This window comes from Herpailurus yagouaroundi, unplaced genomic scaffold, assembly GCF_014898765.1.
Source record: "Herpailurus yagouaroundi ecotype Mexico unplaced genomic scaffold, PumYag 141, whole genome shotgun sequence".
Taxonomy (NCBI): Eukaryota; Metazoa; Chordata; class Mammalia; order Carnivora; family Felidae; genus Herpailurus; species Herpailurus yagouaroundi.
In genome coordinates, this window is record NW_024412396.1 from 48567879 (window position 1) to 48581447 (window position 13569).

General features: G+C 46.4%; 1 protein-coding gene and 1 long non-coding RNA gene across 5 annotated transcripts in view; one reads left to right on the plus strand and one right to left on the minus strand.

Annotated features, from left to right (window-relative positions):
• LIN52 (lin-52 DREAM MuvB core complex component) overlaps positions 1–2591 on the plus strand; it is a 108521-nt gene extending 105930 nt beyond the window's left edge. The window contains exon 6 of the mRNA XM_040477681.1: positions 463–2591. Coding sequence (XP_040333615.1) covers positions 463–518 — 56 coding nt within the window. The 3' untranslated portion in view covers positions 519–2591. The remainder of the gene's footprint in view (positions 1–462) is intronic.
• The window catches only part of LOC121032038 (uncharacterized), a 33202-nt gene that overhangs the window by 7516 nt on the left and 12117 nt on the right, over positions 1–13569 (minus strand). The window lies entirely within an intron of this gene.

Sequence of the window (13569 nt, forward strand, 5' to 3'; positions counted from 1 at the left end):
CTGGGTTGGGGGTTCAGGGGGAGAGAGAGAGAGAGAGAGAGAGAGAGGGAGAGAGGGAGAGGGAATCCCAAGCAGGCTCTGCACTGTCAGCACAGAGCCCAGTGCAGGGCTTGATCCCACAAACTGAGATAGTGACCTAAGCTGAAAACGAGTCCAAGGTTTAACCTACTGAGCCACACAGGCGCCCCTCCCTAGGGATTTTTTTTTAAAGGCAGATGATAAAGTCTTCCCTGGTTGGCCTGTGTCTTCTAGCAATTGTCAGCTTCAGAAGAGCTTTGTACAGTTTTAGTAATTAGTAGTTGTTCATCTTTCCCTCTTTTTGGAGGTTAGTGGTGACTGAGTCTGTTATGGTCACAGCTTTGTATACAATTTAAGTCAACCTGCATTTTTAAATTACATTTTCCTGAGATCTCCTTTCCAGATTTTGGGTTTTCATTGATCTTCCATTTGTTGTGATTCCAGCCAGAGAGATGACAAGGGGGAAATTTCTCAACATTCTGGAGAAGCCCAAGAAGTAGCAGCTGCTTGTGGACGGGATGTCCTGGGGACCGGAACCATGCTCCCCTCCCAGTGCAGCTGTGACGATGTGCAACTCTCTGCTTCCTGGCGAGAGGCCGGAGGGTACACCTCCAGGACTGACCCTCTCCCCCTGTTCCTGGCATTCTGCGTCTCGGAGGACATTTGGCGGCAAGAGAGGAATCTGCTTTACAGATTCTCTACAGAAGGATCAAGTGCAGTTATTCAATCAGCTTCCAGACTTTGACCGGCTCAGCCTTGGATGTGGGGAACACCAGGGGGCGTATCATTCTTAAAGGTCAAAGTGCTGCTCTCTTGTTTGAATAAGTCAGTCAGGAGCCCCAGGATCTTACAATTGATTTGATTTGGTGATGGCAAAGTCAGTTGTGAACACGTTGTTTGGATGGGTTCTTTTGACTTGTACTTGATATCTTAGGAAGTATTTATGGTGAGGAGACCAAGAGACCAATCAGATTCTGAAACAGACCAGGCAACCTGACCTGTGAACTCTCCAGTATATACTGGGTTCCAAGAATCCCTAGCTGGAGAAGCCAGAATCTTTTTGAAATGCACACCTGCTTTAAAAGTTCTGTACTTCCCACGATAACCCCATCCCCCAGTGCCTTTCATTCCCCACCATCTGTTCTGATTCTAGGAAAAGGGGATCCCTGTGTATCAAGTCCCTACTGGGATTAGCTAGTGAAAGGCTCATACAAAGTTGTATTGGATTCTAGACCTCAAAGACTGAGTTAAAGATGAAAGAAAGGACTTTTGAGTTCTAGCTCATCTGTTACAATTTCAAACAAGATTCAGTATGGCCTAAAAGGTAGGAGAAGAAGGTTGTTTGCAGGAGTTCCCATTTGATGAAAAACTAGAAACTCTACTTGACGTGAAAGGAATGTGCTGTGGAACGGTGGCAGTGTTTTGTCCCCTTGTCCCCTCTCGTGGCACGTATCAGATATTTCACCAATGTAACAGAAACACACACACACACACGAAAGGAAAGGGAGAATTTCCTGACTTAAATACAACTCTTACGGAGCTCTTTGCCAGTCATCTGTCCCTGTGTAAAAACCTGAAAACCTAATCCATGCGTAAAATTGATTACACACGTTCTCCATATTTTGTCTTATAAGGCAGCCCCCAGCCTCTAATGTTCTGTGAAGTACATGAGGTTTCCTAAACTTCATGCAGAGAACATCCATGTGGCAGTTGTCTGATGGTGTTTGGATACAAGGAAAGTTGTGGGTGAACTGTTGGTCCTGAGTGTCTGTGCTAGGGTGCAGCACTGTTCAGTTTAATAGCTGGTCCGTTAACTATTTCTGGCATTTGTGCCTTGTTTCCCATGCTAGAATTAGTGTTGGATTTTTTTCTCTCATTTTTGCCATCCATGCAATTTTATGTATTGATAAGGGAGACAAACTGAACACAAGTCACAAAGGGTAAGTATGAGAAAAGACATTCTGCCTGGATGCGATATAGAAATTCAGTCTGGAGAGGCATAGATTTTAAGTTAAGCTTATTATTGGCATTCCTTTTTCCTCTAAATACGGTTGAAGTGGGAGAGGGAGAAATAGAGAGTGGGAGGGGAGGGGAGGGGAAGACAAAAAACAGTGCCATAACGTCACATTCTTCCTTTGCTCTGTTTTTGAGAGTTGATGATATCAAGCACTTTTAAGTGCTTGGGGAAATTGAAAAATATATGGAGAATATGAGGATACCTCCCCAAAACCAACTCAGGTCTGTAACCCGAGGCTTTGTAGTTGGTTTTCTGGTCTGCTTTGGCCTTTCTTTTACTGTCATCTTATTCACCAGCACTTAATGTAAGTAGATGTTTTAGAATTGCGATATTTATTGGTTTTGTATTTGTCGTCCTTAGAAATGTTAATGATGTATTTTTATATTGATATTATAAATTGATGTATAGTTGTGTGTGTGTGTGTGTGTGCGCGCGTGCGCTTCAGGGTGTTAGACGACTGTGCTTTGTATATGATGGTTTCTGTGTTGTCATAATAAATACGTCCCTTTTATAGGAGAGTGAGTTTTTCCTCAAAGGGCCACGTTGCATATTTAAAGCATACGCTTCATCAGGAAGTACAACTGTAATGATAAATAACCTGCTGGTTTCCCCTCTAATATCACAGTGGGTGGTGTGGGGCTTTATGACCATCTACTACTTGGTCTCCCGGCTTCCAGCCTATTCTACCAGCCATCCAAGCTCATTACTACTCAACTCCTTAACGTATTTTTCTTTTTAAGTTTTGTTTAAGTAATCTTGGCACCCAACATGGGGCCCAAACTCACAACCCAAAGATCAAGAGTCACACGCTTCTCCAACTGAGCCAGCCAGGTGCCTCTCAACTCCTTAAAGTACTCCTTAAAAACCTTTAATACCTCCTCATGTCAAATAATAAAGTCTGGGTCTCTTATCCTGGCATTTAAAACTCTCTGCATGTAATCCTAATCAACCCTCTTCTCCAATATATGAAGTCTCGGGTCCAGTTAATCTGAACAATTCCCACTTCCTCACTTGAGTGCCTTTGCTCATGCCATTTGAGTTCCTAGAAAGTCTCGAATCCCTTTTGCACATATCAGACCTACCCTTCCTATTAACACCTGATGAACCAGCTGGAAATAATCCTTCCCCTTCCCCCCGCATTCCTACAACATTTATGTATAACATCCTTACAACTCTTCCCAACCTAGCCTTATATTTAAGTGATCTGAGTGCATATCTAGTTATTCTTCTGTGTCTTCTTTGAACCGGAGGGGTCAATACCTGCCTGTGGACTTCCAATTATACATGATGGGCTGAAAACAAATATTTCTCTGCCACCTCCTAAAACTCTTAGCGTGACTTCCTTTTCAACTCCGCTCAAGAACTAGAGAAGAGCAAGTATTTGTACAAGCGCTGTCCCCCATTGATAGTTTACCTGCCATAGAGCAGAGCATCATGCCCTTTTAGAGAAACATTCTGTTTGAGAGAAGTAAATTGCGTGGCATCATTGGCTCATCATTGATTTCCAAGAAAACAACTGGGTGGGCAGTAGGTTTCTTTGATCTGGAAAAGCACGGCTGGCTGGCTGACTGACAACAGGGGCAGCATTCAGACTGTTCTGTCCTAAATCTTTATAGAAAGTGGGGTGCCTGAAGTGGCTCAGTCGGTTAAGTGTCCAGCTTCGGCTCAGGTCATGATCTCACAGTTCATGATTTCAAGCCCTGCGTTGGGCTCTGTGCTGACAACTCAGAGCCTGGAGCCTGCTTCGGATTCTCTGTGTCCCTCTCTCTCTCTGCCCCTCCCCTACTCGTGCCCTGTCTTTCTCTCTCAAAAATAAACAAACATTTTTAAAAAATGAAAAAAAAATTAAATCTTTAGAGAGTATTTTCCCAGTAAACAATTATGTATCATTTGCCCACAGGTTGGTTTTGCCTTTCCCTTTGCCATTCTGAATGCCTTCCCTGTAGAAGCACCTGTTGTTGACTGAGCAGCACTGTCTTGAGAAGAATAGCATCGGTGCGTGGAGGCACGTTTCCAAATTCTTATTCAAGTCTTTGCTCATCAACCGTCTTACTGCTTCTTGCTCACTTCAGGCTCAGATTCTTGGCCTCTGCTGACTTGCTTGGCCTTCCTTCCATCATTAGAGCACTAAAAGTTCACAGGCTATTAACTGTATTAATATCAAGATGCCATTATTAATTTTTCTTTATCTTTTTGTTACCCATTTGTCATATTTTTTAAATGGACACTTGGTAACTGCTGCTTGTTTGTGGCCCTCCAGCTGCAGCTTATTGGAGCTCCTCTGGCTTCCGGGCCACGAAAACAGAGCTGGTGAGTCATTCCATTGCCTCTACACTTATGAAGGGTGTTTGGACTTTCACAGGAGCTCTGCAATGAAACCGAGAAATTACCTTCCCAGTGCGATGCTCTGGGCCCTCTGTTTCCTCCAGGATTCAGGCATCACAGAAAAGAAACAGGCAGAACAGGAAGGGAGGAAATGGGCTGGTGGACTGAGGTGAATGGGTGGTCCCAGTGGTCACAGGACACGATTTCTTACCAGCTTTCAACTTCTACGCAAAATCTACCTACAAGCATTTGGTTATGTCCTCCAGTTCCTGTTCATCCTCTGCCAGCTATAAGGCCCCTGCGTGGGCTTCATTTCACCAGAGAGCCTTGTAGCCCCCACCCCAAAGAGTGGCCTCTCCGAGTTTGTAAGTTTTGACTGACCTGAAACTGACTTTTCCTACCTGTGTAGGCTTTTTGGCACTTTGGAGATGTGTCCCCGACTGTGCCCAAAGAGGCCACCAGCCTTCCCACTCTTTGCCCAACACTTTTTCTTCACGAGCAGGGTCATTTGGGGGCTTCAGGTGGCACCAGGTGCAGCCGGGAGGCTCATGGTTGGCTCAAGTGCTGGCAGAGCCTGTTAATTAGCACACGAACACCCCAATGCTCCATTAGCCAGGCCAGGCATTCGGAACCTTCCCCTCCTGTGGGCCCCTTCCTCCTAATGAGAGCTGGAAGAAGGGCCCTCACAAAACACTGCCTCAGAATAATATTCCGCTTTGTCCCCACCAGTAACCAGGGCTGACAGGATCACTCTGTCCATTTCTCTTCTAATTAGCACAATTCCAGCATGGCCTGAGCCAGCAAATGGAGAAAAGCGATCAAAAGCGATCGGACAACCGTACCGAATCACAAACACAAAGAGGGCCATTCCCTGTAATTAGGTGAGACAATTCCTCAGTCTTTTCTCGGCTGGAGTTTGCCGCTAAGACTCTTGCTGTTTGGGTCCCAGCAACACAAGTTACATGTCTCCCTGGGACACTAATAAGCCCCAAATTGTCTTCCGCTTCACACAACTCTAACCAGAGGACAGATGCCAGGGGGAGGGGGGACACACTGAGGGGACAGGGTGTCTAAACAGCTAAGCAGCTGCTGCAATGTCTCCCTGACTCCAAAAGGCAGACGCTGGGGCTGTGGGCAGAGAGGGAAGAGGCCGTTGGTTTGAGAGAACTGCTCTGGGTGCAGCCTGGTCCCATTGCCTGGGCGGCTGTCTGCAAGTGCTGACAATTCCAGAACCTCTGGAGAGACCCACCCTCTGCTACTTGCCTCGCCCTGTTCATTCGCCACCTCTTGCCTATTGTTCCCTTTTGGTCTCCTCATCCCTACTCCCACATGTCCCCACTGGTGGCATCGTGGACAGCTATAACTGGCACCATCCCGGGCCCTGCATTGAAGGCCTATACACCTGTAGTGCATGATCTCAAGGCTGGCCAGCGTGCGGCACCCCCGTGTGCATTCTGGTCTCAAATAGCTCATGACCTGGAAGGGGCCCTCGCTTCCAGCACCCATCGCTTCTGGGTCTTTGGCTCTCCCATAGCCCCTGCTTTCTATCCCCATTCTCTCTCCTGAAAGATCCCTGTTTTTCAAAACAGAAAAGTGGCTCATCAACTGCCAGGGCAAGAAGCCACAACTGGCCACACTCCATATGGCTCAGAAGTTGGCCACTTAATAAACAGAAATTGCTCCCCGAGGACTACAGCCCATTATGGGGATTACGAGGGGTGATACAGACATGAACTTGGTCATAGCCAGGGACAAAGGAATGCAGGGGAGAGTGGCAGTTTGGAATCTCAATTAAACTCGAGCTCTGAGCTGAGTTTGACTCACACATATTTTCATCTTCTCCTGCTCTCCGTTTTCTGTTTTGATCTATACTCGATGCTGCTGAAAGTGACCTCTAATACCAGAAAACCATTATCTAGAATCCAAGGAGCCAGAAAGCTCAAGTAATCAGAGTTACTTTGTTGTTTTTCCATCTTCCCTGTCTGCGACACACAGAGGTAACAATAAGATTTGACTTTTTAAGTAACCTTTAGGAGATGTCAAAGAATCTGATCCAAATTTGTTCAGTCTCTTATAGTTTCTTTGGTTATAAACAGAGCTTAGAATAGTAGCTGGCACATAATAAGCGCTTAATAAGAATTTGTTGGAAGTATGAATTGCACCATGATACTCAGTGTTCATAACTTTGTTAGTCTAAGATAAGAGCTTGGATCTTGAGAGAGAGGCAGGGTGTGGTCATACAAGTCACTTCTCTCTGTGCCACAGCTGTCCTTGGGGCCTTTTCTACTTTAAAGAGGCAGGCAAGCATTATGCATAAGGGCATACACCCTGATGTCAGACTGCCTGGGTCCAAATCCTACTCTTGCCATCTGCTAGCCATGTGACCATGAGTAAATTGCCTAATCTCTCTGTGCCTTAGTTTACCCACTTACAGAGTGGGTCCAACAATAGCATCTGACTCCTAGGGTCACTGTAGAGATGAAATTAGTACTTGGAAGTGTTTAGAACAGTACTCGCTCCTATCTTCCCCGTTATATAAGAGCTTGATGGATAGATCTTTAAAACTGGATTCAGTGTATTATTTAATTATTTTATTATACTCACATTTGGTAAAAATTGGTATGTCTTACAGGGAACATACAATAACTTTTGGTTATGTTGAATCGTTGAAATAGGCTAAGCAGAGAACCCATTTCTCTCACTCTTCAGGAGGGCTGACAGTCCACTGAATACTCTTGCCCCTATCCTTCCACCCCCTGGGGCAGCCGGTGCTGGCACGGACACGCAGCAAATACCACTGTTGACTCTGCAGACGGTGGCATTGAAGACTATTTATTGCTAACGAACAAGGGAAGGAAAGGTGTTCTGTGTGACAGTCAGTGGCAGATTTCTGAGCTGACACTGAGGTCGGCATCAGCCTCAGCTCATTGTGCTTCACTAGTCTTGATGGTCCTAACAGTTGCTGGGCATTCGTACTATTCCAGTTACTACACAGGAATGCTCTTCTCTGTCTTGTTCTTCCCCCTCTCCTCACCCCACCCCTACCGCAATCCCTCCATCCTTCTTTCAGATACTCCCTTCTCAGGACTGAGCAGGTTTCACTTGGGCCTGGGCTCCCCCCTAGCAGCCTCCTCTCAGCTTTGCCTCTTTGGGAGCCCATGGAGAGCAATCAGCCTGACCTGACTCTGCAGCCTGGGGCCTCGGGGTCAAGCAGGGCTGAAGGTCACATCCCAGGCCCTTCCCGGATACAGCCAAGCCCCAGGAGCCAAGCGGCCTGAGCCAGCGGCTTCACACAAAGGAGCAGCTGAGAAGAGTCAGGTTGGAAAAGTCAGTGACTTTAGGCTGAGTGGAAATGAGAAGCATTGGCTACGGCCACCATCAAAGCCCTAGGCAGGGCCACAAGGGATGTGCAGGGGTCAGAACCATGAATGGTCTCTGAGGAATGGGGTGGTTCATGGGAAAGCAAGCTCCCCAGAACTTCTTCCTTGGCCTCCTGCTCCCCTCCATCTGTCTCTGCTGTCACACTGCCTCTACCTTCTTCCTGGTTGGCCCTCATCCCTTGCTTTTCTCACAGTGCCACTTGCCTCAAACCAGCTGGCCCAAAGGTCCTTCATACCTCGAGCTATCGATTAAATTATGGGACATTCACATAGCGAACTTTTATGCAGCCAGTTAGTACGTTTGCAAAAAGGCTCTAATTCCGTGGAAGAAATGGTTTGTCATAAGGGTAAGTGAAAATAGCAAGATGTAAAATTATAAATGCGAATGATGTCCAATATGGGGGGAGGGGAAATTGAAAGGAAATAGACCAAGGTGTTAGCAGTACTTGCTGCCTGATTAGAGGATTGTGGGTAATATTTTTTTCCTACATTTCCAGACTCTTTACAGAAGCATGTGTTGTGTTTATAATATGGGAGGGGAAGCCTCTGGAGCTGAGGATAGAGGGCTTCAAGGGTCCTGCCTATCCACCCAGCCTATTTAACATGCACATGTACGTGCGGACACACAGAGCTCACCAATGACATTTGTTTATAGTAATGAAGTTTGTTCCTGTGTATGAAAATGTCTGTCAATCTGTAAACCTCGAAGTATTTACTGAGCACCTACTGAGCATCCAGCCCTGCCCCAGACCCTACTCCATCGCGTGCAATAAGGATGAAATGACTTGTACCCTAAACACACTTAGTCCCAGGGCCCAGCCCTCCTCACACGCCACAGAGCCTTTGCTCAGGAACAGAGAAATGTTCTCTCAGTACATGTTCAGTGTTGCAAAATAGCTCTTTTTCCTCAGCTCACCCCCACACAGAAAAATTTACCTCACCGAATTTTGCTGTGGACTCTTAAGGCTGAAATTTCCCCAGCTCTGGGGCATGCCAAATATTATCTCGGACCTTGTGCTTGTGAGAGTTTCCTTCACTGCTTTCTTCCTGCTCATTTTCCTCCTCCCAACTGGGAGAGAAGGAAGAAAAAGAGGACCTAGGAGCCAGGAGCAGGCATGGGACAGGGCGCTCTGGAACGAGACTCCTCTATTTTCATCCCACACCACCAGGCAGAGAGGCGCTGCACCCTCAGGAAAGAAAATGAAATGTCTTCTGTGCAAGTTGGGGTCTGAGGGACACAGGGGGTGTGCAGGGGCCGGTTGTCACCTTTATTGGGAACAAGTGTGTGTCTGGTCCATTTCCCTGCGAGACAGGAAGCAGAGCCACGGAACACTGATAAAGAAGGGATGAAAGCGTCGAGCCAGGTGACAGGAAAATCATGCAGAAGAGCGAACTTTGTCCTCAAGAAATGGCTCGTCCACCCCAGACCCAGGCACCTGGAATACACAGGCCCAGGCATCCGACTGGGCCTTGCAGGGCCTTTGGGAGGCTTGGTCCTCATTTTCCTTCAACAGAAACAGATGTCATGATGAGTAAGAAAAACTCTGTGCCTGAGACACCTGCCTCCCCCTCCAGGTCACCGGTATGTGCCCTTGTCCATCCTGTTTCCCAGAGAGGTGCTCCTTTCTGCCCAGTTCAGGATAGCAGAACAAGGGGAAAATATCAGCCACACACAGCCCCGAATCCTGCCTGACCGTGAGGAGCTTTCAGCCTGAAGAGGAGGGGTGGCCAGGTCTGGTCAGCCCTCCAAAGGAGAGGGGAACATGCCAGAACAGACAGCCGAAGCAGTTGTTACAACGTGAGGATTGCAGGGCAAGCGACACCTCACAACATCACCAAAGATTGATGCAAATTGGTTTGGTTCTGACCCTGTCACGCCAGGAAGGATAATGATTCCAGCAGCGCGGGGGCATGGGAGGGGGCACGTGGTGGGGGCCGCGAGGATTGGTGTCTCACTACGCATCTTCATTAATGATCTGAAAGACAGGGGTAAACAGCATGCTAATGAAACCTGCAGATGATTGGTGTTCCAAACCCCAGAGAGGACAGAGAAATAGCCCAGCGAGACCCAGAGAGCTTAGAAATATGGGCAGGAGATTGTCAGATGAGGTTCGTCCTAGGAAAATGAAAGTCGACATGTCAGGAACGAATGATGAAGGTGCCTCTGGGTGGAGGCCCGCAAACCTGGAAAGCAGAGATGGGTGATGGGGCAGGCTGGGGACTGAAGGGATAAGGTTTGGGGTGTGATGGGGGAGGTGGTGAAGCTGGCCTTGAGGACCCAGGGGACAGATAGCCTTGTACATGCCTGGCAGGACTGATGGCAGCAAGAAGACTGGAGCCGGGCTATGGGGCCAAGCAGGTTGCCGTGGCCCCGTGGCCCGTGGCCCAGTGGCCTGTCATAAGCTGTGCCTATCTGCACCCAAGTCATTGAGGCTAAAAATGGCATTTTGACCTGAATTACTAAAATGGAACAAGCCAACACACATGTTTTTAAAATGTTGCTCCAAATTATTGGGACTAGTTTATTCAAGAGGAGAGGAGGGGCGCCTGGCTGGCTCAGTCGGCAGAGCATGTGACTCTGGATTTTCGGGTTGTGAGTTTGAGCCCCACATTGGGTGTGGAGATTATGAGTAAATAAACTTTAAAAAAAAAAGACTAGATGGGTAAAGAAATTTTTTTCCCGTCTTCAGTGGTTTCCCATTCAGTAAACATTGCCTGGTGGTATAACTCATTTACAAATAGCAAGTGTGCAAAGAGTAAGTGAACAGCTCAGTGTATTGTTTAAGCAAATCACTTGACCTCACCAAGCCCTGATTTCCTCATCCAAAATGGGCATGACAGCAGCACATATCTCAGAGCTATATTGTGAGGATTAAATGAGATAGAATATGTAAGGCCCCCCAGGGCATGATGTACACTCAGATGTGCGTGATCTTTATTCCTGTTTATTACCCTCTAATTTTATTCTTTACACTATACTCTTAACTCTCCAAGTAAATTATAAACTTCTTGAAGTCAGGGACTATCTTAAAATTTTTTTTCAATGCACAGATGCTTAATAAATCCTTGTTTGATAGATTGATATGCTAGAATTCCCTTTTCTCCCTTTTAATAAGAACAATTTTGTTCTTGCCCTACCCAGATCTACTTCCAATGAAATCTTTCTTTAAAATGAAACAAAACCAAGAAAGAAAGAGAGACAGTGAGAGAAAGCAAGCAAGCAAGCAAGCAAGCAAGCAAGAAAGAAACCCAAGTAAAAAGCTGATATCACAGAGATTTTTTTGAGACAGAACTTTCCCCATGAAATTGTGCTAACAACATATGCACCTTTGCATGAAATCTTAAGCCAAAAGAAACCAAAGGAACCCAGCTTTTGAGTCCAATCCATGTCTGAATAGGGTGGCTCACCATCCAGTTTGCTTAGGACTCGGGGGTCCCCAGGGGAAGCAACAGTCCTGCTAATGGGACAGTTGATCACTCTAGTTTGGATCCAAGCTCTGCTACTTAATAGTTTCCTGGCCTCAGACAGTATTCTTGACCTTGTTGAACTTGGTTTTCTCTCAAGTTAAGGGGGTTGTTGGAAAGAGCAAATGAGAAACTTTGATCGTTTAGCAGTGTGTTTGACACATAATAAATGCTCAGTAAATGTTGACATAAACTGTCAGATTCCATGTGAGTAAACTTTGGAAACAGGCACAACTAGTTTATGACGACAGAAGTCAGACTAGTGGTTACCTTGCAGGGGACGAACTGAACTCGAAGGGGACTTCTGCAGGGCTAGAAATGTTCAAGGGGCACGTACTGAGCTTTATCATCTCTGGGAAGTAAACATGATATCTGGGTCACCAAAAACACTTTTATTTACTCTGTTGGTCATGTAAATAAATGCAGAAAGAGAGAGGGGAACTTAAATTTATTTTCCATGGGGTGAATTAAAATAAGTAAATCAGAATCTAATGAGAACTTTAGTTGTTCTTGCTTCTTCCGTATACATGCCCCACCCACCCAAACAGAAGCTTCTGTTTTCCTATGCTCATCTGTCCTACTAGCCTCCATTCATGTAGCGCACTTTTGATGTCATTGTCATGTGGCCTTGATTCGAGAACCATGTCATGCTTCTCTGGCTCTCTCCCTGATTCTTTTCTAATAGCTATTCTCCCCCATCTACAGCCAGTGGGGGCATATAGTTCCCCAAGAGGACTCTCAAAGCTGACTCCCCATCCCTACCTTAAAGCCTCACTGCTGGGAATGTGGAGTCACCAGGTCTATGTGACCTTGAGGAATACACAGTCTTTGTTCATTCCACCTCTGGGTATATACCCAACAGAAATGAGTGCTGGCGTCCACCAAAAAACATGTGCAAGAATGTTGATAGCCACTTTATTCATGTGAGTCAAAAAGTGGCAAAACCCCAAATGTCCATCAAGAGAATGAATAAACTTTCTTATTTTATACAATGGAATGCCAATCAGCAATAAAACACAAACTACTGTACTTCACACCGTAACATGGATGAACCTCGCAAACAAGAATGAGGAGAGAATTAAGGCAGGCACAGAAGTGCATACCTGTATGATTCTAGAATGGACAACACTAATCTGGGGTGGTAGTGGTCAGAACAGTGGTTACCTTGGGGTATTGGCTGGGAAGGGGCATGAGGAGCCTTCTGGGGTGTAGGAAATATTCTCTATCTTGATTGGAGTAGTGGTTCCACAGGACTATATGTATGTGAGTGTGTGATAAACATTCATCAGGCTTTGCATCTAAGAGTCGTATGCTTTACTGTGTGTAAATTGCCTCGATTAAAACAAGTGAATTTAGAGTCCTGTGAGCCTCTAAAGGGAAACTTTAAGGAAAGCTATCACAACCCCCACGGAGCTGACTGGGACAATAATACGGCAGAAACTAGGGGATCTCAGACCCATCCTGGCTTCCAAGCTATGGAGTCAGAGGGAAGGATAGAGAATGTTCAACGTATTCCTTTGGCAGCTACTTTCCATGCTTCACCAGCAACTGAGCATAAGGGCTGGGGGGCCCCGTTCTGTGCTTTCATGCTAAGACCTTGGAAGGGGGAAAGCTGTGAGCCAGACTCCAAGGGTACTAGAAACTCTGATGCCTGGGCTCTCTTGTGAGGGAGGATCAGTCTGTATCTGCCCTCCCCTATGAATTCAGTCCTGAGATTGTGGGCTACTTGAATGCCAGGACCTGGGCTATGCTTCCCTGTTGCTCCAGAGCCTGACACTTCATAGGTGCCCAGTGCATCGTTGGCAATCGGATGCCTGAATCCATGGCCTCGGGTCACAAAGGCATTATTAAATTCTTCCCAGCTGGCACTGACTACTACTGATCTCAAAGCCACAGATGTGCTTTTTGACTCCAGGGTCATTTAGGGGATCATCCTAAAAGAACTGGCAATCTAGGTGAGCTACTGCTATCTCTGACTTGCTTCTGTCCAATGCAGTTCTGGTTCTGCTAGAAAAGACATCCGGTTTTCTCTACAACCAAGTCTCCCAGGAGCATTCTAAGGTTCCAGCACCACCCGCTCCTAGCAAAGAGGTTGTGTATACACTGAAGGTATGTCTTGGGTTTGTCATTCCTTAGACGGAGGCTAGGACAGCTGGGTTGTGTAGTCCCTTGAAGAGATTTCTGTGCTACCCAAATAGGTAGCCATTAGCCACATGTAAAGAAAATGTAAAATGCATTTCATGATCACATTTCTGTGCTCAGGAGCCACATGTAGCTACCGACCACCATACTGGACAGTGCAGAACTACATACATTTTCACCATCATAGAAAGCCTGTTGTGGGATGCCTGGGTGGCTCAGTCG